A 27,563-nucleotide genomic window follows, 5' to 3' on the forward strand; every position below is an offset into this window, starting at 1 on the left:
AAAGCTGCTAGGAAATCCCTCACGTATTTTAAAATCCATAGTAATCTGAGATGTATTGACTTCAAAACCTGGCTATAAACATCTGGAGAGAAAATGACTTACAAATCAGACGTACATACATGGTCTCTAGCTGAGTTCTGAGAAAGATGAAGTTGACTGGCAAGCCATCAAATAGTTTGCATACAAGATGTTTAAAACCTGTGGTCTATGATAATCTACCCAAAGTAAAAGCAAGCCATTCACAAGAACCTATGTAACAGACTGATGTGCAGAAAGAGTGTGTGACTTTAGAAATCTAGAGTATAATTAAACAAAACCCCTTTGACAACGGGACTCTGGAGGACAATGACTTCGGAGCGGTCCTTGAAGGGTCCCAAAGAGTTAGCACGGAGTGCCTTAGGCGTGATCGTTGCTGCTGTACCTCCCAGGGCAGGGAGAAAAGCGGACTCTCCAGCTCGTGCACCTGCACGTGGGCACACGTCCTCATGTTTAAGCTGTCAGCAGCGCGTTTCTCCTCGCGTCAGCTATCGGGAACACCTACAGAGCCTCCAACATCCCCCCAAATCCACGCCGCCCGGACGGCTGCGGGCGGGGCAGCCGCCCCAAAACCCGCCCCTCTCCCCCCGGCGGGAGCAGGGGGAGCCGGGGGGCGGCGGGGGACGGCGGGGGGCGGTGCTGGCCGCCCTCCCGGCCCGGCCCCCCGCAGGGGAAGGGATAAATCGCAGCCGCCCCGTCCCCGCCGTCTGTGTGCGGTGGTGGCGGTGGCGGAGGCGGGGTGTTTGGGGTCGGGCTGCCTGGAGGGGGGCGGCTCTCGGCGGGCACCGCCGGCATGGGGGCCGGCGGGGGGCTGGGGCTGGGGCTGGGGCATGGTTTGGGGCAGGGGCAGGGGCTGGTGGCCGTGCTGGCGGCCGTGCTGGCGGCCGTCGCGCTGGGAGGCACCAGGGCGCTCGCCGGGCGCGTCCTCAGCGGTGAGTAGCGGGGCCGGGGGTCGGCGTCGAGGGGGTTTCGGCGGCCGGGGCAGTGGTGACAAAGCAGGGGGGGTGCGGGAGCAAGGCAAGAGATACATGAACTTGCAGGCTGGCGGCCGGCTGGTGGGCGTGCTGGTGGGCGAGCGGCTTCGTGCTTGGCCAGCCCGGCTTCCCTGGGGCTCCCGCAGTAGTAGCCCAGCGTTTGGTGGCCCGGTGGTGGACTAGTGGCTGGCCGGCTAAGAGTGACCTCGGCTGGACCAGTGCGCCCAGCAGAGCCTGGACCTGCTGGGATCCCGGCTCGGCCGAGACAGGAGGCTCAGCGGCCAAACTTCTGCATTAGCCTTGAGTTGGCTCCTGGCACCATGGGGTTTTCTTGTACAGTTTTAAGGCTGCCTGCCTGTCTTGAAATGTAGGCACTGCTTAAAACCAGAGCGTGGACTTGCTATGTTGTCGTTCTGAGAAACAGCTATGCAGTGAGATGTGTTTCAAACGACAGGGGAATGTTTCTTCTTTTTGTAACATGGGTGGGAGGAGGAAGTAAACTACTAAGGATGTACAGCATATGTAATTTTGTTATGTGCGGGTGTATCTACAGCTCTCTCAAAGTGGAGAAGAAAACAATACTTCAGAAATCTGTGAGGTTAAACTTAGTGTAAAAGCTTTAGGATCCCATCGTATATTTCCAACACAGAGAAGTATATATGCTTGGAAGCTGCTAAAAGTAACAAAAAGGCTGTTCTCAGTTGGGCTTTGGGTCAGATCCTCCAAGCTAAAGCTAATGGGCTCTTGGAGGTGTGTTGGGCACACAAGCAAATCCAAACATTTATCTTGAAACAAAGATTTACACACTTGGCTGCACTTATCATAGAATAATAGAATATCCCAAGTTAGAAGGGACCCGTAAGGATCATCAAGTCCAACTCCCGGCACTGCACAAGTCTACTCAAAATTTTAGACAATGTGACTAAGTGCACAGTTAATAAGTCATGTGTAAATCTCTGTCTATGCAGGTACGAATGTTGTCTCTTCATAAATTGACTGCAGAACAATGCAATTTACTTTTATATGAGCTGTCTCACAGACTGTGATGGTAAAGTGTCAAGGAAAGTTGTAAGGTTTTTGGTAGTAAGCAGTTGGTTGCTGATTGCAGGCAGTTTCCTTCTTAGTTGCTAATGGAGTAGTCACTGCCCACTGCAATGATGTCCTATTTATTGCAAGTTCATGTGCACAGCTGAGGTGTGCTTTTGTGTGTGAGAGAAATTATCTTTCAGGAAAAATTGTTAAGTAGCAATAGTTTAAAACATTTTGAAAAAGCTTGCCTGCCTAGAGTGTACCCAGATGTTTAATCCCTTTCTGTTAACATGTAAACTGTGTAGTCATATACAGTAGAGCAAAACTCTTAGTTTAACAATTTGAATGAATAATGTACTGCACTTCATTGTTGTAAGTAATAGTGAAGGTGGCTCACCCATGAGATTGCACTTTGCTTTTAGTATTCTTAGTATGTCTGGAGGAAACCTGGACCCTTAATCTTCTACCTGAATCTTGTGCATTTAAGTGACACATACAGCACAATGAACAGAGGTCCAGCTTTTAAAACAGTGTACATAATGTGTACATAATCAAACAACTCCTAGGTGCACAAAAGACTTAAGGTTTTAGAGAGAATACAGGCTATACCCTGTATATCAGTGAATTATTTAAAAGCATGTGATGAGTCTCATGTTTCTCTATTATGCTAGCTAATGTTTGGCTGATTTAATACAGGAGATTTGAAGTCACTTACGGAAGAAATCCTTTATGTACTATTAAATATATTGGCTGAAGTTGTATTCAATAGACAAAGGGAATCCGTTCTAGGCAGTAACTGTCAAAGATATTTAGCATGCTTATTTCCAGAAATACTGGCAGGAAGGAGGACTGACTGTTTCCCACCTGAACCACACCCCTCTCCTGCCACGTGCACATGGATAGGTCTAGTGCAACTACTAGTCTGCACTCTTTCAAGCAAGAAATAGTACTGTTGAATTATTGGACAGTGTTTGCTGTCCACATCACTTCAGTCTAGCTTATCTGTATACAATAACCAACTGTTTGGACTTAAACAGGCTTCCATTAAATGTAGAAGTCTACATCTTATACAGAGCTGATTCTGAAAAATCAGTAACTTAGCCTTCAATCATCATAATCTACAGTAAATGCAAATCTCTCCACTTTCCTAATATGTTTAAAAATAGAATCCCTATCATTCACATTAAAAAAAAAAATAAACTGACATGAGTACTGGTTGAAATTTGTGGAAAGGCTCCCAGTAACTGCAGTAAGTTTCCAGCAGTCCTAGCAATAATCGCAAAATTGCAACCATTTTGCCCACAGAAGCAAGAGGGCACAGAAGAAAAGGTCTACACTTTCAAAATGCTATTTCCTTAGCTAAAGGTTTCCTGTTTCTTTTTTTCCAAGCATGTTAGTCTTCCTGTGGGTAGATTATTTGCACCAGGCCATTCCTATTTAGGCATTATTTCTGTCATCTTTAATTTGGCAATTGCTAAAGAGAAGTTATGCCAGTGTTTTGCAATTCTTAATGTCACTAGGCAGATGTATTGAGCAGTGCTCACAGACTCCCTATCAGAGTATCTAGTCTTGCCAGGGAATTGATTTTTAAAGAAAAGGATCAAAGCAGGCTCAGGAGAAACTGCTGAGTCTGCCTTGCTGTCCCATGACATCATGAAGAACATAAAGTGATGATAATGCAGTTTGCAAAGATGCAATTACTTTAAGTATCTATTGGGCAGGAAAGATGCAAGCTAATCTTATTACTAATCATTTAACAGCCTATGTATTAATCATAAAAAATATACTTTAATGACCACCATTTGCTGTCCTTTTATATTTCTAAGGCTTTTAATTTTTTTCTCTTAACTGTGGCAATGTATCAATAACAGGTTAAGTATTAGATACAGTATTTTAGAGCAGTATGTGTCTATTTTGGTGTAAAAGTAATTGAATATATAGAATACTGAATAAAGTTGAATATTTGTCAGGCCATGAAACAACAATTTTTTCTTAAACTATAGGCTCATTTGCTTCAGATGCCTTTGAAGATGTAGATGTGTTCATTTGCACAGTTTATTAACTGGATTTGAGATAGCCATAAAATCATTAAAGATATATTTTCATGGGTAATAAATTGGATAGACGTAACAACCCCTTTCTCAAAAGGCAAAATTTAATTTAGTTCAGCTGGCTTGGACCGTTTATGACACATGAGTTTTGTCTGGCTTTAATGTCTTTCAGTAGTTTTGGTAGGCAAAACCTGTTGGTTTTAGTAACATGGTCTGTTATTTTTAAGCTACATTGATAGTTCAGAATTTGGAACAGTGTTATTAGAAAAAACACTGCATGTTTCATCTAGAAGAGATATGGTGTTTGTTACACAGCTATCGCATGTGTACTTTGTTGCAAATGTTCAGCATTTGGTTCCATACTGGAAATATATTTTTTTTAATGGAAATGCATATACACGTGGTACAAGATATTTTTGTTTGATTGATTTAAACATAGAATCACAGAATTTCTAGGTTGGAAGAGACCTCAAGATCATCGAGTCCAACCTCTGACCTAACACTAACAAGTCCTCCACTAAACCATATCACTAAGCTCTACATCTAAACGTCTTTTAAAGACCTCCAGGGATGGTGACTCCACCACTTCCCTGGGCAGCCTGTTCCAATGCCTAACAACCCTTTCAGTAAAGAAGTTCTTCCTAACATCCAACCAAAAACTCCCGTGTTGCAACTTTAGCTCATTCCCCCTCGTCCTGTCACCAGGCACGTGGGAGAACAGACCAACCCCCACCTCACTACAGCCTCCCTTGAGGTACCTGTAGGGAGCGATAAGGTCACCCCTGAGCCTTTTTTTCTCCAGGCTGAACAAGCCCAGCTCCCTCAGCTGCTCCTCGTAGGACTTGTTCTCCAGGCCCCTCACCAGCTTTGTCGCCCTTCTCTGGACCCGCTCAAGCACCTCCATGTCCTTCTTGTAGCGAGGGGCCCAAAATTGAACACAGTACTCGAGGTGTGGCCTCACCAGAGCTGAGTACAGGGGGACGATCACCTCCCTAGCCCTGCTGGTCACACTGTTCCTGATACAAGCCAGGATGCCATTGGCCTTCTTGGCCACCTGAGCACACTGCTGGCTCATATTCAGCCGACTATCCACCATCACTCCCAGGTCCTTCTCTGCCTGGCAGCTCTCCAACCACTCATCTCCCAGCCTGTAGCTCTGCTTGGGGTTATTGCGCCCCAAGTGCAGGACCCAGCACTTGGCCTTGTTGAACTTCATGCAGTTGACCTCAGCCCATCGGTGCAGCCTATCCAGATCCTCCTGCAGAGCCTTCCTCGAGCAGATCGACACACGCACCTGCGTGTCATCTGCATGTCATCTGCGAGCTTACTGAGGGTGCACTCAATGCCCTCGTCCAGATCATCGATGAAGATATTAAAGAGGACCGGCCCCAGTACTGAGCCCTGGGGAATGCCACTAGTGACCGGCCTCCAACTGGATTTGACTCCATTCACCACGACTCTTTGGGCCCGGCTATCCAGCCAGTTTCTAACCCAATGAAGCGTACGCCAGTCCAAGCCAAGAGCAGCCAGTTTCTTGAGGAGAATGCTGTGGGAAACGGTGTCAAAAGCCTTGCTGAAGTCAAGGTAGACCACATCCACAGCCTTTCCCTCATCCACCAAGCACATCATTTTGTCATAGGAGATCAGGTTCATCAAGCAGGACCTGCCTTTCATAAACCCATGCTGACTGGGCCTGATCGCCTGCTTGCCCTGCAAGTGCCGCGTGATGACTCTCAAGATAATCTGCTCCATGAGCCTCCACTGAGGTCAAACTAACATGCCTATAGTTTCCTAAGTCTACCTTCTGGCCCTTCTTGTAGATGGGTGTCACATTTGCTAGCCAACAATCAACTGGGACCTCTCCTGATAGCCAGGACTGCTGATAAATGATGGTAAGCGGCTTGGCCAGCTCCTCTGCCAGTTCTTTCAGTATCCTCAGGTGGATTGCATTTGACCCCATCGACTTGCATACATGTAAGTGCTGTAGCAGGTCGCCAACAATTTCCTCGAGGATTGTGAAGGCCACATCCTGCTCCCCATCCCCTTCTACCAGCTCAGGGTACTGGGTATCTAGAGAACAACTAGTCTTGACGCTAAAGACTGAGGCAACGAAGGCATTAAGCACCTCAACCTTTTCCTCATCTCTTGTCACTAAATTTCCCCCCTCATCCAGCAAAGGATGGAGATTCTCCTTAGTCCTCCTTTTCATGTTAATGTATTTATAAAAACATTTTCTGTTGTCTTTAACAGCAGTAGCCAGATTGAGCTCCAGATGAGCTTTGGCCTTTCTAATTTTGTCCCTACACGTCCTTACAACATCCTTACAATCCATCTGAGTGGCCCGCCCTCTTTTCCAAAGATCATAAACCCTCTTTTTTTTTTCCTAAGCTCTAGCTACAACTCTCTGTTCAGCCAGGCTGGTCTTCTTCCACACTGGATCATCTTTCGGCACGTGGGGACAGACTGCTCCTGAGCCTCCCTGCTTGAATCTGTGGAATTGAATAGGGTTGTTAGCACCTATGAAGTGTTATACTTTGGGTAGCTTTGTAGATTTCTTTTAATAAGCATAATTAATTGCTGGGGAAACAGAAGAATGAGTATATATTGTAAAATGCCAAGGAGCCTGTTGCTTGCAGGAACAGCATTGCTAGACCTATGAGAGACAGAAGGGGGGGAAGTAGGTCTGACATCAGTCTTTTCCTCCTTCACATAAGAAAAGGGAAGGCAACTTGCAATTTTTAGGGGGTTGTCTTAGCAACTCTGTCAGCACTTTATGTGCATGATGAACCCGAAGGACAGTGCAACTATACACTGGCTCCTTATCCAAGCAAATGTCTGTCTGCCATGATCACTCCTGTGATATGTACCCACAAAGTTCACATGATCAGAAGAAAGGAAAACAGTTATTACAGGAGAAGCTAAATGGATCTCAGGCTTTAAATTTACAATGTGCTAGATATCTGAAACAGAACTGATGCCAAAAAGTAGGTATGTTTCACTTAAAAGAAAGAAAAACTGTCAGGGCTTTAATGATTTGATGGGGGGAGGGGGGGGGAGAGAAGTGCTTGTGAAATACTTAAAAGATTTTTGTTGCCTATATATCACACAAACCAGCAACTAAAACTGCTTAATTGTTTCATAAAAAGGGATATTTATTTTCTAGTTGAATGCATTTACCCTGTATTGATTCATATAATTGTAATTGTATGTTTTTCTGCATGGATAATTAGAAGCTAATCAACATTTCACCATCCATAATGAGATGGTGATATCAAGCTACTTCTTCACAGCTCTGTTAGCAGTGTACCATGTGTGCCAATGCTGTTAAGCTAACTAGAAGAAATAAATGTGTGTTATTTTCTTTGTAAAACAAGTGAATAAACCTATCACTGCTTGGAGAAGATGACAGCCTTTCATGAGGGCAGGTATTGCAATTCCCAGTACATCTAAAATAAGCTAGTGTCATTTTAATTGTGTGAGCCAGATGGAAAAATCCAGGTGTTAGTGAAGGGGGCAGTTATAACTAATGATCTTTAATCGCCAAATCAGCACTGCCCAATGCCATTTTACAAACAGAACTGTCACCTTCTGATGGCTTGTTTTTGTAAATGTGTAGGTCTTATTTTTCTGAGAGCAGTTGTTATTCAGAAATAACCCATTCAGCTCCCTGTCCCCAAAAGCACTTGGCAACACAACAGCATAAATAACAAATGCTGGTATTTAGAAATTTTTTCAGCAATAAATAAACCAAAAATCAATTCCCATGGCTATAAAGAGGAAAATAAGACCTGGATTGGACTAAGACAAATGCTTCTTCTGTTGCTCTGTATTCTGTTCGATTGTACTGAACTGCAGTGTGAACAGTGTAATGCAGTATCTTTTCTTACAACTTTCCTCTTCCCATTTTCTTTCTGTGCGTTAGTTCTAGAGATGGGTGTTTGGCAGATGTCTGAGGCCTTTATCATCATCTTTGATTCACAGGATATGGAATGGTTAATAGCTGAAGATAGACGCATAGGTAGCCTCTATAAAATGACAAGTAAATTCTTCCTGTTCTTTCTGAAACACAGGCCAAATAATCTATCATTTTACATGCTAAAGCATAAGAATTTGTCAAGAAACAGATTCTATTATGAAAATTACTGTAAAAATTCTGGGTCATAGATAAGTTTTGCTTAAGAGAAGGACAGTCTCTCTTAAGAATCTTCACTTATGTGATAATGACCATATGATAGGCACTTGGACTTTCTGCCTGTACAAATACCTCCCTGAAGTACAGCTACCTAAAAGACAAATGGCCCTCAAATATTTTATATAAATACTTAAAGGGAACTCAGAATCTTTGAAAGGTTTGTTTGTTTGTTTGTTTTTAAATAAACATCACTTTAGAGAAACTGTATTAAGGTATAATACAGTTAAGTTATAAACCCTAAGGTATAAACCAGTTAAGGTATAAACCCTAACCCAGGAAAAAAGCTATACATCAATGAGTGACTATTCTCTCTGCAGACTTAGATATGAAGAAGGTGGGAGGAAAAATGTACCTAATGTGCCAAAAAAGATTCACCAAAAATTGAATTCAGTAGACTGGATGCGTACAAGTATGATGCAGTAAAACATGAACAACAACATATCAAAACATGACCAGCAGCTGAAACAAATCAAAATATGACTAAATGATACAAGGGACAGTTGATGTGATGTATCAGCTTTGAATCAAACTGTGACTAGGAAATTTTCATTGCTTTTAGCCCCTACTGACTACATTCTAAAGTGGGACTTGTTGTGGAACACCCTCTGTCCTGCATACTGGTTACACAGCCTTTGAGGTCAATGTGCTCACACACACAAGTTTAAGACCAAGCCTGGACTTCATAACACAAGGAGAAAAATATATCTAGCCAGTGGAATGTTTTGGTTAATTTACATTGACTTCCATCATGCTATTATTTCATGATCTCTTTTGCAGAAGTCCCTATGTCTTTGTTACTTTATTTTCAGAGGCCTCCATCAGCCTCATTCTGGCCTTTGGGATTCTGGTTAATGTTAAATGTTCCACATTTCTGTGCACCAAATGTTCCTCTGCTTTTTTCTGCTGAATTCATTATCTAGTAAAGAAAAAAGTCAGTATGAAAACAGGGGACTTTCTACAGCAGGCTTTGTACATTCCTTTGTTCACTCTTTACACATGCTATGCACATTCATCTACTGTTCTCTGCAAATCTAGGTGAACACTAATGGTAGCTGAATTGAGCCATGGACTGTAGGTTATTTTATTAGGTTCAAGAGGAAGGGAGATGGGATTTACCAGCAGGGAGCTTGTCTTTTATCTGGGATTTCCAAAACCTCAAGCTGAGTCACGTTCATTACTCAAAATAACCTTTGTGCCCTTCTTGGCCAATGAGTTGTAGATGGAACTCTACATGGGTGAGATGGGTGAGATGGGTGAGATGGGTACTCTATTAGTAATTTTTGTCCTCAGTGACATCATCATGAATTCTGTCATGACGGACCTAAAGGAAATTACTGATTCTGTTTAATGAGGCATCATTATTAAAACATAATGGAGGCATAATTGATCAAAATACCAGCTGAATATTTGCTTGTTTCTCCTTTTCTCAAAGGATATATTTTTTTTTTCTTGCAAAATTACCTACAGAAATAGTTTAACTAAGTATCAAGTATTCGAACTAGATTTGGTTCAATGTTACCAAAACGTTATATTATGGAGCTGCTGTGTGACACCCAAGGATGAAAACTGAGCCATATGAATGCAAAGGTGGTTAGCACTTCTGAGATCAAGTACTTGCTTTCTTTAGCTACAGAGAAGGTGAGACAAAGTGAGAGAAAAGGAATTTAAATCAGATTCTTTGCACTAGGCAACTGGAATTGCTAAGGCTGAGCGGGCTGAGGGAACAAGGCCAGAGTTTTGTTGTATGGCTGGTGTATGCAGGAAAGGGAGAAAAACATAATCACCTTCAGATTTGCTCTCTGATGAGGAAACTGGGGAGACCTAACCTTGCAGTTTTGCAGTGAAAGAATGCGAGGGAAAAAAGGGAACATTCTGTCAATTAATGGTTGCTTCAACATACCACTCTTCCCTCAACAGACTTATTAGAGCTCTGGTGTTGATGAAAAGTTAAGATGTGGGTTTATGTCAGCAAGCCAAGTGCATGTTTTTGCTTTTATCTATGCCTTCTTCTGACTGGGATCTGAGCAGCCCTGCTTGGGAGAGTGAAGGTTGCTCAAGGATTAAGGAGCTAATACACTCCATGCAAAGAAGGGTATAAGTACTCCACATCTACAGATACGGTAGTTTGAAACATCAACTTGTCTGAGCATCTGTAAGGTATAACAGTGAGAATGAATTCTTAGATCTTATTAATTGCATTAGTTAGATCTTTGGTCTCCTGTTCAAGGGAGGAATAAACACATTTACATCTTTTTTTCTTTCTGGATGTGCTGTGATGAAACAATGTTTTCTTTCAAGTTTGTTTTTTCATCTCAGACAGCCTAGGGCAAACTGTGTGGAAGGGTTGCAAAGGCCTAACTTACTATGCAAAGTGAATAAATATAGGTATCTTTTCCTGATTCATCCAATAGACTTGCTTTCAAAACTATTTCTATTCAGTTGTGATAGAAAATTGGAATTAAAGTAATGTTGAAATAGCAAATGTTGCTTTAGGATTAACATTAACAAGAGTGTTGACTGCCATAAAGATATTAGAAAAAGTTTAAATAGCCTAGAGTTAACGTTTCCATACTTATCTCCTTTACAGTGTGGTGCATTCTGTCATTTTCACTAGCAAATTGTTTCTGCTTTGTAGTTCATAAAATAGTAGTGAGACAAAGCTGTAAAAAATGAAGCTTGAAAGCTTGACATCTCAGTGTGCTCTGAGAAGAGCACTAAAATGTTAACTGATTTGCCAGTTATTAATGCACAACTGCAGATTGCCATTAACACATTGAACTAGCTCCACAACAGCAGATAAAAGTCTCCTTTAAAAGAAGAAAGAAAAGATTCATAGAGGGTTATTACCTAAACACAGGAACTAAATTAACTGGAACAAAAAATATTCACAGCTTCTTCCAGAAAGCTTACTACTCTGCATCACACTTCATTCACGCAGGTTAGGTCTTAAGCACAAATATTTCTTGCTGTTTTCCCTGCTTGCTGTTTTCTGTTTTTGTTTTGATGTATATTCTTGCACAAATGATCAGCCTGTAAAGTGGAAACGCTTCTTAAATTTTATTTTATGCATATGTGTGTGTAGAGGGCAACAAATGAAAGGGCACTGTAACAGCCTACCCAGGACAGTGGTCACAGCACCAAGCCTACTGGAGTTCAAGAAGCCTTTAGACAATGCTCTCATATACATGGTCTGGTTTTTGGATTGTCCTGTATGGAGCCAGGAAATGGACTTGATGATTCTTGCAGGTTCCTCCCAACTTGGGATATGATTCTATGAAAGAGAAGTAACTTAAAAGTTAGCTTGTATATGAAGTTTCACTTGTTCAATTTTTTAGTTTTATAATAATGAATTTTAGAGTTAACAATGCACAAATACCTGCAATAACAATATTGTCTACAAAAAAATGGTTCAGATCAGTCTGAATTATATAGGAATAATAGCGTACAAATCTTCACACAGAGGTTTTCACTAACCATTTTAGATAAACCCTTGGGTACGGTCCAGGCATTTACTTCTGTATTCTGGATGGTGCCAAGAAGGCTCAGGGTGCATTAACAGTGCCAAGCTGTTACTGGGCTTCATGAAACAGCATCATACCAAGTGTTGCAGTAGCACCTATTACACGGTTTGCTGCCACTGTACCTGTCTTCCTCCCAGCTCTATACAGTCTCATGTTTTCTTCAGCTTGGTGTCAGTGATGGAGCTGTTAACACTGGTCCAATATGGAAGGTGCATCAGCATACAGTGCAACTTGGAGCTTATGGGCACACACTCTACAGCAGCTCAGAAATGGCACGTGCTAGTTGGCACCCTAAATTTCCTTGTGGCACATGCACCTGACTGGAAGACAAGTACACTGAATAAACCTGGTCAGTTGGCCAGCAAGGACCCATTTCTGCTGTTGGAGATATTTTGTTACCTGAATTTGCTTGTTTTGTTACCTGAATTTACTACTTAATGTCAAGGAGAACATGTGCACCAAATGAAAGATTTCTATAGGAGTTTTTCTAAAAATTGTCTGGGAAATAGAAACAGCAAGACGATGGACAAAGGAACCTCCTTAAATCTGCTTATACATCTTGAATTAAAGCTTTGAATTCAATCTTTAGTTACAGGGATGGGTGTGGTCCACTTCCTTATAAATGATTACTGTTTTACATAATTCAGTGCTAATCTTGCACTCTTATGTACATATGTGTACTCTGGCAATAAGCCATAGTCACTCACCCAGTGATGAGGATCAGAATGTTGAACAGCTCCTTCCTCATTGTGCGCTCCATCCTGTCAATGATACAAAGCTCCTGGGAAAAATAAAGTTGTGTTAACACTAGGAAAATTTGAACTGCAACATTATATATAAATGAGTTGAGCTGTGATTTCATATGCAGCTTTCATTCTTGTACTTCACACTTTTGAGCATTTAGACTTATCACTTTGTTACTTTGATAATAGGGGGTCTTTTTTCATTTTGTTCAAAGCAGTCTTATGAAGAAACACATTATTTTATATGCATCTGTAATGAAGTGCCTTCACCTTGATTCTTCAGCACCATTGCCCAGCTAGGACTATGGCTCTTTCTACATTCAATGTTACAGGAAAATAAATAAATAAATAAATAAAAATGTCTGGTTTATAAGTAATTTAGATAATGTCTAGTAGTTCTTATTACATTGGTATCCTTGAATAATTCTTATTTAGTTTGAAAAAATGTAGGAGAGTTTATTTTGCAATGGTAACAAAACAGACTGGAAAAACTGATCTTTTAAAAGGTGCTTAGTTTATTTCCTTACATACTTTTTAGAACCCTTCCCATGTCCTCCAAATAAACTCACTAGAGTCCAGCAGCAGCAAAGTGAGCTTGCTCATACCACATCTTGTATATGTTGAATAAGCTGTAGAGAATCTCTCTAGTTGAAATTCCATTTCAGAAAAAGGGCATCTGTCTTTCTCAGCCTAATAACTGGAAGGAAAAGACATTATTTCATCATTTGTCTTTTTATTTATTTATTTTTATTCTTTACAGACAAAACTCTGAAGGGCAAGAGAAAACCTTTGTGAATGCAGTAGATCAAGTGATTTTTGAAAGCATCTTAGGGATTTTTTGTGGTATCTGGATAGTACTGCAATATCTGCTAATGTCTGGAGCTTCTGTTGGCTGTGTTAGGAGTGTGGTTGTGTTAGGAGTGTGGCTGCCACCTCCAGCACCTCTTGTTCCTGCTCTTCTCCTGCCTGGTCCTTGGAGTCCAGCCTGGTGCTTGGGGTCCCTGCTGGGGCTGGGCGATGTGGCTGCAGCTGTCCTATTTACAGGTTCAACCTGTAGCAAAGCTGTGTCCCACAGACACACAGACAGGGCTGGTCACACAGACTGCTGCAGACAAGGCTCTGCCTTCAGCAGCACCCACATGTGGGACCCATGTTATAGATAAACAGACAGCTGTGTCCACTCCTCCTCAGGCTCACAGAGACAGAAGGGCCCTAGTGAAAACAGGTGTGCACACACACACACATAGCACTCTTCAAGCTCACAAGCATGCACACATTAGCAGATCTCTCAAGCACCAGTAAGACCTTTTTCTACCCAGCACCCTGCCGGGCACCTGTGCCCTCGAGTACCAGCACAGTCCCTCTGTGTATCTAGCACTCAGCCTGGATCCTGATCACAGACCTTACCCACTTCACAGGCATCCTACTTGCCAGCTGGCCCAGCTTGAAGCTCACTTTACACACTCGTCCCTCATCTACACCACATCTGCAAGTCCCCTTGGGCATACCAGCACTGAACCTCTGCCCTTGCCCTGGACCTAATGCCTCTGCTACTTGTTGTCTGGTTCAGCTTAAAGTTTGATGATGAATACATGTGCACACCCAACCCACACCAGGCTGGGGAAGATACAGACACTTGCACCCCCTAGCAGCTGTCACCAGGTGCACAGGCTGTGACCCGTGGCCCCACTCCAGCTGCCAGCATGTAGCCCTGCACTCGCCTCAGGTTAGCCTTCCCCAGAAGCTGTTTTTTTTTGGGACATGCGCCACTCCTGGTGGTGGTGATAGGGGCCTGGCTTAGAGATGCTGCCTGCTCCAGGAGCTGATGCTGAAAGTATACCTATGCACAGGACAGAGAGTGAGAATACATAGAGAAATAATTAAGGAAAGATTTAATAAGAAGACAGTACAGACTGCAGTCATGAGGTGCAGGGTTCAGTCAGGCAAGCATACTGACTGGCCCCATTTTACACATGACTAGCTGCTTTTATACCCCTTTCTGTTTCCTCCTTGTTCCTCCCCAGTCTCTAACCCTGCACAGTCCCTCCGCAGTGAGCATCATCCCACTGACTCCCTCCCTCCCCCAACATCCTGGTCACCCAGGTTTGCATCCTTATCAGTTGCTAAATCCTGTTTACAGGATGTTTACATGGAGTTTCTTGATTGCCCTGCAGCTGGTGTCCGACAAGTATTTTTTTCTTGTCTTTTCCTCTATTACATTTGTCTGCCAGTTTTGCTTATGTATTTTGTTCATGTCTCTCTTTTTTTTTTTTTTTTTGTTATTCCTTTTTGCACTGAAGAAGTAATTGATCAGGTACCCTTATAAACCAATGCTCTCTTTCCATATACACTTAAAGGTTGTATTTAGAGATGCTATAGTAGAGAGTAGCTATGAAGTCCTTGTAAAAGCAGCCTCTCAAGGTCAGAACCAAGAATGTGTTAGCTTCTTCCTGCCACTAAAATTGAGAAGTTTAAACTTTTTCCTGGTCAAATAGTTTTGATTACCAAATAGAAGTGGAGCTGGCACATTTCAATGAAATAGATACAAAAAGCTACTTTCCAAATCTTAGCTTTAACCAAAGTACCTGATGGTACAGTCATTAAAGAAGAGAATATTTTTCTAGAAGTCGGTGGGAGTTTTCAGTTTCTCAGAGACAGTTTAAGAAACCTTGGGAAGAAAGCCATAGATTCCTATGTACTAGTGGGATATGAGCTATGTTACATTCAAGCTAAGGTTTCCAGCAGTGTCTCTGTATCACCATAAGTCCTTCCACAGAGGTGCTCAAGAAAAAGTCTACTCTCCTTCTACATCACTGTATTCATGCTATGCTGTACTTTTTTCTTCTTCTTCTCATTTGTCATATTTGTTAATATACTCACCCACCCTTTTTTTTTTTTTTTTTTTTTTTCAGGTCAAAAGGTGTGCTATGGTGACTTCAAACATTCTTGTTACAAGATAGCTTATTTCCAGGACTTGTCTAGACGTGTGGGTTTTCAGGAGGCCCGCCAAGCTTGTGAAATTGATGGCGGGGCCTTACTGAGCTTAGAAAGTGAAGCTGAGCAGCAACTAATAGAGAACATGTTGCAAAACCTCACAAAGTCAGGCTCCGGGATTTCTGATGGAGATTTCTGGATTGGGTTGTGGAGAAGCAGTGATGGACTAGCCACCTCAAGTGCTTGCCCTGACCTCTACCAGTGGGCTGATGGAAGTATTTCACCATTCAGGTAAGTCTGTAAAACTGCTTCTTGAGAAGGTTTCATGGAAAGAAATGGAGGGTGAAATGCCTGGCAAGTCTTCGGTAGAGAAAGAAGCAGAAAGACTTGCTGCCCCATGAAGTTAACAGCATGACTCCTTAAATTCTCCAAAGGGGAGCTGGCAGCAAGGGTTTTCAAATTCAATCTGTGAAAGGATAGCATAGTGTAGGTCCAGTCTAAAATTGTCTTTATTCCCATTTCAGACAAATTCTGCAAGACTGGCCTCCTCAGATCAGGCAGGCAGCCAACAAGTAATTTAATGCATGTTATTTAATTCAAATCATTCCAGTTTTACCCTGTCTTTTGATAAAACTTTCATTTCCTTAAGAAAAAGTCCAGAATAACAACAGCTCAGAGGAGCAGGTAAGAGTCAAATGGGAATGAAAATGGGCAAGAAAACAGCAGAATGTTATGCCTGCAGTGATGATTTTGGCCAGATTTTTATTAATAATATTTTTAAGATCCAGGTATTTGTAGCCTAGGCCCTAAACTCCTTTCACAGAGGTGTTGTGGGAAATGCAGCTTATCTTTGTAGATGGTGGGGCCACTGGGGTTGACATTTCTTCATTGATATTAACTGCTTTCCTTGATGTTCTGATGAAATTTATCATCAGCTTTTAACATTTTTATTTATGTGTACTGCCAGAAATTGGTACACAGATGAGCCTTCCTGTGGAAGTGAAGCCTGTGTTGTGATGTATCATCAGCCAACTGCAAATCCTGGTCTGGGAGGGCCATATCTTTATCAGTGGAATGATGACAGATGCAACATGAAGCACAATTTTATCTGCAAGTATGGCCTAGGTAGGTGACACTAAAGTCATATTTCATAAATGTGACCCTTTCTTAGAAAAACAATGCCTCTTGTTTTATGAGGGAAGCTGCAAATGTCATGTGATAACACCATTAGACCTGCCCATGATACTGATTCCTTTACCGTGTGAGTGGTGGAGTTGATATTAATAGAGGATGTTATGTATCTATTTATTGATAATTTAAGTAAAACTACCTGTATGCAATAAGAATGTTTTCAAGGTTAGCTTCACTATCACGCCTTCTCAGGTTTACTTCAACTCATTCAGTAGTTTATTCTCCATTAAGTAAATTAAATGGCCATTTTCTAATTCCTCTGCTTGCTATCAAGTAGGATGACAAGAGCATCTCTTGCGCCTATTGCAAAAAATTAAACCTCATACCTCTGATATTTTATACCAATGTATGTATATGAGAACTATTTCTAAGAGTTTTGGCTTAAAGAAAAAAATAGCAAGTCCAGAACAGCAGGAAAAAAAATCTGCATTTACACTTGTAGATTTGTAGATACAAAAAGCAGATGCACACTAGTTCAGATAGTGACAGAAAAAGACAGATCTTAGGCAATTTGGCTGTACTTTCAGACATGACATAGGTTCTGTATAAGTCAGCAGAGGAAACATGAACTATAACCTAGAACACAGTGCAATCAGAACAAGGACATGAAAAATAATAATTTGTGGTGTGCCTGCTTTTCAAAAACTAAGCTGGAAGTCAGAATGCATTTGAAATCATACTCTTAGTAGCTATTTAGCCCACCTAATTCGGCAGTATTTCCTACTGTTTTCTATATTAATGATCTAGCAGTGATCACAGTCTTTGGAGATGATACATTTGTTTTAGAGATTCAGGTTATTTTCTTCCACCAGCTTTGGTGGATAGAAAATTGTGTCACTGTCTATTGTCTTAATGGTGTTAATAATGGCAATTAATATTGCAAGTAAATACTGAATACTTGGAAGGTTTGATATATTCACACACTTAACACCCCACTCTCTTTTGTTTCTTCTAAAATTATTAGTGTCTATTATTTGTCATTTGTCTTTTGGTGATTGGTGATCATGGTGGTCATACAGGCCATTCAAGGAACTGTGATCTGCAAAATTCTATCATTTCCACAGCTGATCACAATTATTTTGAAATAAGAGAATAAAATAAAATAATAACAACTTTTATTATAAAAATAGCAGAATAGCAAAATTATAACATCCAAAAATGTAAGTTTGATTAAAAAGTCTCAGTTTCAAGCATATTTCAATCTTTAAAAACAAACAAATTTAAGTGGAATAATCATTCTACAATAGCGAACTACTGACCATTCCAGCTGTGATCTGATAAAGACATTAATTCCTATTGCTTTCTCTATCAGAAAAAAAAAGTGTTGGATATTTTGAGTTTCCAGAAAACAAACTGATAAAAGTAACAATGAAAATGAATTTGTTTTTTTTTTCACCATGTATAAATAAATCACTAGTGTATAATGAGGAATGTTACATCAATAAGGCAAACAATAGACAGATTATTATTGACATTATTATGTATCTAAATACACTAATGCAAAATCCTAGCTATTTACTTTTCATTGGAATTGTGCTTGTCAGCAAAAGACTATTCTCCAGAAATATAGTTTTGTATCACATGGAAGAAAAGAATAGATGTATACATGTATATAAACAGGTACATAACATTTCTTTCACTACCTAAAGAAAATACCGCAGTGTAAGAAAATTACATTTGCCATCTAAAACCCAGGAAGACTTAAGAAAGACCCTCCTGTTCTCTCCAATAGCTTCAGTAATAGCTTCAACTTCAACTATTAGTAATAAAAAAATGCAGCCAATTTACTAGGACTGTTATGGTGACATGTGGACATTGAATTTCAATTTATTATCTGAGCGTGTTGTTTTTCACAACATTCCTGTCTGAGTATGATACCAGTCATAGGCCAAAATGGAGAGGTTGTATGTGTTCATGATGTAGCTGCATCTGATTTTATCAGTAGCAAGTTCAGAGTAGTCCTTCATTGGGCAGTCTTACTCAAGCAGCAACTACATTTCTGGTAGTCACTTTCATGTTTAAGCATTTAAGCATTGTTGCAATGTCCAGTCTGGCTTTAAATCATATTGTTCATTCACTGATCTTAAACTTAATTATAGGTTGGTAATTGCAACCACTTTTAGTTCCTGTCCAGCTCCTGTAGGTTTGATTATACAATCAAATTAAAAACTCATCTCCTTTTCTGCTGTCTAGAGTGAACAGCTCAGTTCTTAGTGGTATTATTGTTATCTTTCTTTATATATGGCCAAATGTAGCCAGTTTTTACCAGAGGAGATGAAATAATTGCTTTTGTTCTCTTAGGCATTAATGCCTCTTTGATTTCTCTTAGCATTTTTAGTTTATCAGGACACCTGGAACTGCAGGCTAGTAGCACTATTATATTAATAATAGGATATGGTATTCAAAATATCATGCAGATTCTACTCCTGTGCTCATCCTTTCAATGTGAGGTTATTATTTTTGTAATCTTTATAATTTTTTTATTTTTTTTTGGTAATAACCATAAGTAAACTTATAACCCTCTGCAGTACAACTCAAAGCCATGATTTGGTCCTTCAGTTTCTTATGCATTACAAGGAATATGATACTATCATTCCTATTTTGGTAGTTTCACTTCCGTATGTGATACATCAGAAACCACTGCCCATTTAGGGCTGCCAAATTACATGAAGCTGACATCTGACCTCAAAAACTTGAGCTTCTTTATTATGCTTTATAGCCAACATTCTTTAGGCATTATTTTAAAAATCTGAATAAGACTTAAGTATTAATCAAGAACACTTCCTTTCTTGTACTGTTTTAGTATCAACTGCATAAATGAAACTTTGGATATGTTAAGAGTTTTATTTAGCACAAGAAATTAAGAGATTCAGTGATTAAGCCAATAACCTAGCAGATGCCACTAGGAAATAGAATTTCAATTAACTATATAGCCCTTTTCAAAGGGGAGGGGGGAAGTATGAACTAGAATTGAATTGACACTAGTATGCAAATAGTCTTTGGTAAGAAAACTGAATGCTGAAAAAGGTAAGTAATTATTATTTTGGAGAATATATCTATTTCTGTGATACCACAAGCAAAACAATGAAAGTATCTGTTTTATTACACATTTAACTCTTTAACTATTAATTTCAAATATTGATTTAACAGACAATGTCTTAGAAAAAGAATTAGGAGACAGAGCAGAGCAAGATTACGGTAAGAAATTCTGATACACTGAATTGAATTGCAATAATAAATAACTATAAGGATAATTTACCAGACGCTCCAAAATTACTCACGTTTAACAGACATAGGTTAGTACTGGAACATGTGAAAAATGTATCTTATAGAAACTAATAGCTACAAATATATGGCTATCATTTTAAATACTGCTGGTCATAATTCTTGTTCCAGATACAAGCACAATTTTGCAATAAAATTTACGCACTTATATGCAGCAGTTTAATCCTGGGAAAATTATTTTTTCCAATGTAAATGAAAATGTAATTATGATTAATTTATTAAACAACATAAGAGCTATATATTATACACACAGTTTTCCTAAAAGTTCTGATATTCTTTCCAGGTATTTTTCCAACAGTGCCAGCAGGAAATCCATATGACACACAGAAACCAGAAGATCAGTATCACATTATAGCTACTGAAACAGGTAATGTGCTCATAAGAATTTAGAGATATGGTAAAAACATTAACAGAGGACTCAGTTAATTATTAACAACTTCCATTATTATCTATGGGAGGAAGTAATCTGTTGCCCCAGAGAGTGCCCTGAAGAAGAACACTTTTGAGTTGATTTCAAGAGTCCTACGTGGTTCTACTTGTAACTGTGGAAAGAAATATTTCCATGTCCCCCCAGATTTTGATCCAAGCCTGCAGTTTAGCAGTCCTTGAAATCTGCACTGCTGTCTCTGACGCAGGTGAGTCTCTGTTAGGATGTAAGATTTCACCAGCCCTCATCCAGCTGTGGAGCATTTCCTTCTAGGGCTGTGATAGCCAATGCCTTGTCTCTTCATCTCCTTCCATCTTCATACCCCACATGATAAACAAACATATGGTGCTTATCTTTTTATATCTGATGCCTGGGGATCACAAAGACAGCACAAAGGAATCCTTCCTAACAGACACAGCATGAAGTTTTCAGTTATCTGCAGATTAAGCACCATGTCATATGTCCTGAAATACCCTGTATTTTAACAAACATCACACAAAATCACAGGATGGTTTGGAGTGGAAGGGACCTTAAAGATTGTCTAATTTCAACCCCCCACCATGGGCAGGGACACCTCCCACTAAACTAGGTTGCTCAAAGCCCCATCCAGCCTGGCCTTGAACACTTCCAGGGATGGGGCATCCACAGCTTCTCTGGGCAACCTGTTCCTGTGCCTCACCACCCTCATAGAAAAGAATTTCTTTCTAATATCTAATCTAAATCTAACCTCTTAGAAACCATTACCCCTTGTCCTATCAATGCACTCCTTGACAAAGAGTCCCTCTTGCAATTTCTTGTAGGCCCCTTTAAGTGCTGGAAGACTGGTATAAGGTCTCCCTGGAGCCTTCTCTTCTCCAGGCTGAACAACCCCAACTCCCTCAGACTGTCTTCATAGGAGAGGTACTCCAGCCCTTTGATTATCACTGTGGCTCTCCTCTGGACTCAGTCCAACAGGTTCATGTCCTTCTTTTGCTGGGTGTCCCAGAGCTGAACAAAAGGCTCCAGGTGGGGTCTCACAAGAGCAGAGCAGAGGGGAAGACTCACCTCCCTTGTCCTGCTGGTCACACTTCTTTTTATGTAGCCCAGGATATGGCTGGCTTTCTGATTTGCAAGAACACATTGCTGGCTCGTGTTGAACTTCTCATCAACCAAGACACCCAGGTCTTCTCATCAAGGCTCGTCTCAATCCACTCTTCATCCAGCCAGTATTTATGCTTGGGTTTGCCCTGGCCCAGATGCAGGACCTTGCACTTGGCCTTGTTGAATCTTAGGAGGTTTGCACGGGCCCACCTCTCAAGCCTCTGGATGACATCCCTTCCTTTCAGTGTGTCAACTGCATGGCACAGTTTGGTGTCATAGGCAAACTTGCTGAGGGTGCACTTGATCCCACTGTACATATCACCAACATTAAACAGTGCCGGTCCAACACCAACCCCACATGCCAAGAGTGGTTAAATGCTTTGCTGAAAGTAGTAAAGAAGGTGCTTGATATTTTGCAAATGTATGCCTAGGAGCTTACTATAATGCTCTCAAGTACTTCATTTAGCAATTTATGTCCTGAATTATGTCCTATGCCCTGCAGTTCTTGAAGAGTAGTAACATAGCCTTAATTCAAGGAATGGAACAACTCTAAAAAGCAACTCAGGATTTTACAGGATTACAGCACGGTATTATAGAAAGTTGGCACTCCCTTTCCACATTTGTTGGCTGGATTTGAGTGAGTTTCCCAACTGATGTTCCCACTGTTTGCAACTCCAGAGGAACAGATATATTGATGAACTGTGTTTTGAAATTTATATTACTATTAAAAAACAAAACAAACAAACAAACAAAACACAAAGATTAATCTAACACTAACAAACAAACCCAGCCTTTATCCTTGCTAGTGAAAATATGTTCAGAAGAGAACAATGGGTAAGAAAGTCTTCACAATATGTACCCTATCTGTATAGTGTTATAAAACACAGGTATACACTTATTGAAAAACAGACCCTTTCTGGAAGCTGTAAACCTCATCTTCTATTCTAGGCAGATAATAGAGTCCCAGCTTGTACCACTTCCCACTCCTTTTGCCCAGGAAACTGCAGGGGAACATCTTCATCTCTCTCCACGTTATTCTGGGACAGTTTACATATGTCTTTTAAAGGGAATGGGAAGAGCACAGTTTGTTCCTCTTGTAGTGCTGTGTAGTCAGGAAACCATAATTGGTTTCCTCACCCGGAAACTCACAGCAATTGAGTAGACAGGTTATATGCACTGTAGAAATCATTTTAAATACTTGATTTTTCAATCACAAAATTGGAAATCTTGCATTGCTGCATAAAGAAAATGTCAGAATTTAAATTGTCAAGGTATGCTTTGCATATCATTGGGGAAGTAGTATTTTATTATTGATATTGCTGAGTCATCTTTTTGGAGCTCTTCCTACAGAAGAAATGCATAAATGCTATTCTTCCTTCCTTCCTTCCTTCCTTCCTTCCTTCCTTCCTTCCTTCCTTCCTAAATTCCTAAATTCCTAAATTCCTAAATTCCTAAATTCCTTCCTTCCTTCCTTCCTTCCTTCCTTCCTTCCTTCCTTCCTTCCTTCCTTCCTTCCTTCCTTCCTTCCTTCCTTCCTTCCTTCCTTCCTTCCTTCCTTTCTTCCTTTCTTCCTAAATTCCTTCCTAAATTCCTTCCTTCCTTCCTTGTGTGTAACGTAATGTATTTCTGATATTTTATTCCAGATTTTTATTCACGTGGTCAAGTGTATATCAACATGGGAGGCATTAATGAGAACTTTTTGTCTTGTAGGTATAATTCCAAATCTAATTTATGTTGTAATACCCACTATACCACTGCTGCTGTTGATACTGGTGGCTTTTGGGACTTGCTGTTTCCAGATGCTTCATAAAAGGTAAAATATACTAATTCAAAATGGTTCTATAATGCAAAATTCATGTTTCCATTGGCAAGCTATTCATACTGAAAGACTGCTTACATCTGTTCCCAAATATGCAAAGCACCGTCTTTTCATCTATTAAAATCCAAGTAGTTTACAGCTGTTAGAGCTGAACATTCACCTTCAGACTTTTCCACAGATAAATTAGAATAGTTCCATTTCTCTCAAAGTAGGTTGCCAGTAGGACTTTACCTGTTTCTGAAGATTTGCTGACCAATTGATACACCGAGCTACTGTCAGCACTTTTATTTCACCTCTTCCATCATGATTACCTCCTACATAGCATCTGGGCTTTAGGTAGTAATATTGGGGTCCTCAGTGATACAGGGCAAACTCAAGAACTCAATTCACTTTCTGACAAAAAGGGACGATTGTTCTGAGCAGGACTAGCAGCTGTTTAATGATGTTTCAGTTCACATCCCATATGAACATGATGGGCTACAGGAGCAGTAAAATTGAAAACAAAAAGCAAAATTTAGTTTTGAGCCACACGCCAGTGCAACTTTTTTGTACGTCATGTATCTGTCAAAGAAGACACATAAAGTTAAATAGATAAGCATACACAAATATGTTCAAACAGTCATTATTATTATGCAAATAGGAAACATTTCAGCTTTTGAAACAGGATATGTTTTGATTCACACTTAAATACTTTTGACCTTTTTCCTTCTCAAAATGTGTTGTACCAAAATATGACAATCTATATGCATTTTTTTTCTGAACTAGTCTTTCTGTAACTTTCAAGGATATTTTTCATTCTGCATTCATTTCATAGAGTGTTCTCAAGTTATTGTAGTCAGAGAAGTTTAAACTGAAATATATTTTATGGATAAAATTTATTTTTACAAAATAAAAAGAGTAACAGATTCAGAAGCTTTGTTATCCCTATTCTCTTGAAGTGCAGAAACGCTAGCAGGGAATTTGACATCACTGTTACAGAAAATTAGAAAAAAGATCTTTTCCTCTTTACTTTTAGTCTTTTAGTTTGTGTTTCTCATTTAACCCTTCTTAGTAATATGTCTCATTGAGAGAACTGAACATATAAAAATGGTATTATGAAGTCTGCCATATAAAATACATGTAGATTGTGTCTTAATGATACACATTTCCCTATAAAGAAAAGGAAAATGCATGCTTTCCAAACTCTTTATGGCAGGCAAATTCAGGCTAGTGAAAGGTTGTATGCACTGTAGAAATCAGACCTTGGCAGCTGGACTATAAAAGGCTGGCAACTCAAAGAAAAAAATAATAAAAAAGGAATCTAATGTATAACAATAACAATTATATAAATAACCTAAATCTGGAACACATGTTATAATGGACCTGGATTTATTGGTAAGTATAATGACATATATGTTCATACCGTTTCTGGAAGATTTTTCTGCCTCTGAAAAAGGATTGTGGAGGCTAAGGCTCTCAAACAGTCTTAGGAAGACAATGAGAGATTCACGGCCCACTGAAATCAATAGAAATAGTAGTGTTGACTTCAGTGGGCTTTGATCAGGCCTTTGATGCTATAGCAGTTCATACAGAATTAATTAATCTGAACTTCCAATAAGTAAATATTGCATGACACAGGTATTGGAAATTAATCTTGGAAGATTGTGCTGTTAATTTATTGGTTTGAGAGACTAAATGATACAAAAATTAGGAAGAAAATAGATTGAACCAGAACAAAAACATTTTTTTTTTTCCCCAGACATTTTTTTTTTCCATTTTGAGTTATACTAAAGCTTTTAATAGAGGAAGACAAAATCTTTTTTTTTTTTTTTTCCATTAAAATCCGTCTGTATTCTGATATCATCAAACATTTGTTTGTATCTGTTGAAACAAATCTTTCTTTTTAAAAAGCGTTTCCATGGTTATTTTCAGTTATATTTCCACATATGATCTACCTAACAAATCATTTTGGTTCATCCCAAGTACACAGTTCTTGGGCAAAAAACAAATCAAAGAAAGAGTCAACCACTTCAACTGATCAGCTGCACAGTGCGGAGCTTTAAGAAAGGGATTCTGTCCTGCCGGGAAAGGAGGGATCCCCAATTTTCTGAATGAACCTGATTTCTCATTCTTTTTTAGGCTTCTACAACATGGTGACCTTTCTTCTGAAAGCCACAATCCATGGCCAACCAGGACATGCCTAGCTTGAAAGGTCATGACTAATTTTGCCTGGCGTTGGGCTCTTAAAGGGTAGTAATAAGGCAAAGCAAATCATCTTCCCTGTAGCTAGTAGAAATGATCAGCTCATTCATGCTTAGATGCTCTCCCTTTCATTTCTTCCAGGGAAGCAAGGAGAAACTGCTTCAAAGACCCATCTCCATTATCATCTGAATGCCTTGCAGAAAGTTTAAATTCCAACCTGGTATATGTCTCAGTTTCTATGATTGCATTTGATGGTCAAACCAGCAATATGCTCAACCTATTTATTGCACCTTTCTTACTAAAACCTGTTTCCTGAACCAGATGTATAGCTGTTGGAAATCAGTGTAGGTTCACTGAAGATAAGCTTGTATTACATAGGTATAGTTCTGGCCCAAGTTATTTAGAAATTGTTCCTACTCTGTGGCAAGAACTCTCCATTCAAAGCATTTCACAAGAAATTTAAAAAACATACCTGATTTTGCTCTATTAATCTGAAAAACAGTAGTGAATCAGTTTCTTAAAGAAAGAGGTACTGAAACTACTTGATCCATTGCAATTACTTTGTTTATAGCATTGTGGCCTGATCTAAAGTCCACTGAAATCAATAGGAGTCTTTTCAATTACTCCAATGGGCTCAGGTACATAATGCATTACTTTGTAGGACTTCAGAGGTAAGTCTGGAGGGACTGAAAACTGTTCATCTCTCTCAGAGTGCATTTCAAATCAATTCTGACTCACTTATATTTATATACCAGTAACTGAGTAAAACTGAATGTATAGTACTGTTGGGATCTTGACTCTCAGGTTTCCAACTTACAGAATTACGTGCTGGCGTAAAGGCCACTTCTCCTCCTCTGCTTTTTACTTAATTGGAAAACATATCAGTGTGAAATATTCTGTCCAGTGACTGAAATACTTTTACCAAAATGCAGCTGCAGAGGCTCATAAAGTGCCTGTTCTTTTCAGCAGACTGCAGCGCACTGTCCTCTAGCATGTAAGTGAGGGAAGGTGGTGCACTGTAGAAGTCAGACCAGAGAAGATGCTACCTGTATGGAGAGACTAGCCTCATTTTACAGTGTGCTCCAGGGTTCCCTGTGAAGATTAGAGTGAATGGTTTTGCAGTGTTCCAGAGCAAGTATTTTGGGACCGGTTTTATCTTTTTTACTCAAAACAAAACAAACAAAAAACACACAAAAAAAACTACTATCGAAAGTGTCGAATGAAAACTATGCCTAAGGAAGCTTTCTACTGGTCATTCATTGCTAGGAATCTGACTCATATCCCATTATTTCATTAGAAATGAGGTAGAGCTCTGAAGGGAAGAGGCTTTCTGGTTTACCTCTACATGCTGGCACCCATTAGCGTGTCACAGTCACAGGGGTACAGCTCCAGGATGTGTGTGGGCATGGTTGTGGTAGTCACCCTGGGTGGGTGGGCTTGTGCGTGTTGGACACAGACTTGGGGATGCGTATACTCCTGTCCTCCATGCATCCTTCTATACAAGGGAAGTGATCAACCTTCCCCTGCCCTGCTCAAACAGTGGCCACACAGTCATCCACACCTATTCCTACAGAGTAGTCTTCCAGAGGGGTTTTAGTCTCTGGCCAGAAATGGAGAAGACTATACTGTATGAGTAGGTGTGGATGAATGTGAACTGAAAAATAAAAAATAAATGCTATCCAAGTCACTTCATTGCATGGGAGGAACTCCTTAAGAGGGTGGTCTGGTAATGTTGGTAACAGTTTCTTACCCCTTGACCCCACCACTGTGGCACTGTGCTTGATGCAGCATGGGCATGACCCTTATGTGGTTGGGGAATCTATGGCAACAAAAATGGCCATCAAACAGGGGATGATCCATGTGTGATCACAAACTTGATTCAGGGCCTGTACAAGTATACATGAACTGAAAATAGTTTATATTTTTATTTTTCAGTAAAGGAAGAACAAAAACAAGTCCAAACCAGTCCACACTATGGATTTCAAAGACGCCTAGGAAGGACAGTAGCATGGAGGTATAATGATTTACTGACTGAAAGCAAAGCAAAAATAACATTTTGCAGTCAGGCTGTATTATAATGTCATCTAAGAACATTAGCTT

At 40.1% G+C, this 27,563-nt stretch overlaps 1 protein-coding gene across 1 annotated transcript; it reads left to right on the top strand.

The window, feature by feature from the left end:
• Positions 1–829: 829 nt before the first annotated feature.
• Positions 830–27,483, top strand: CHODL (chondrolectin; the record flags this gene model as incomplete). Its single annotated transcript, XM_084291441.1, has 7 exons — positions 830–968; positions 15,459–15,771; positions 16,448–16,605; positions 19,822–19,869; positions 20,240–20,323; positions 23,174–23,276; positions 27,399–27,483. The coding sequence occupies 7 exons, from the start codon at positions 830–832 to the stop codon at positions 27,481–27,483; spliced, it is 930 nt and encodes a 309-aa protein (XP_084147567.1).
• Positions 27,484–27,563: the final 80 nt, after the last annotated feature.

This window comes from Netta rufina, assembly GCF_964035555.1.
Source record: "Netta rufina genome assembly, chromosome: 1".
NCBI lineage: Eukaryota > Metazoa > Chordata > Aves > Anseriformes > Anatidae > Netta > Netta rufina.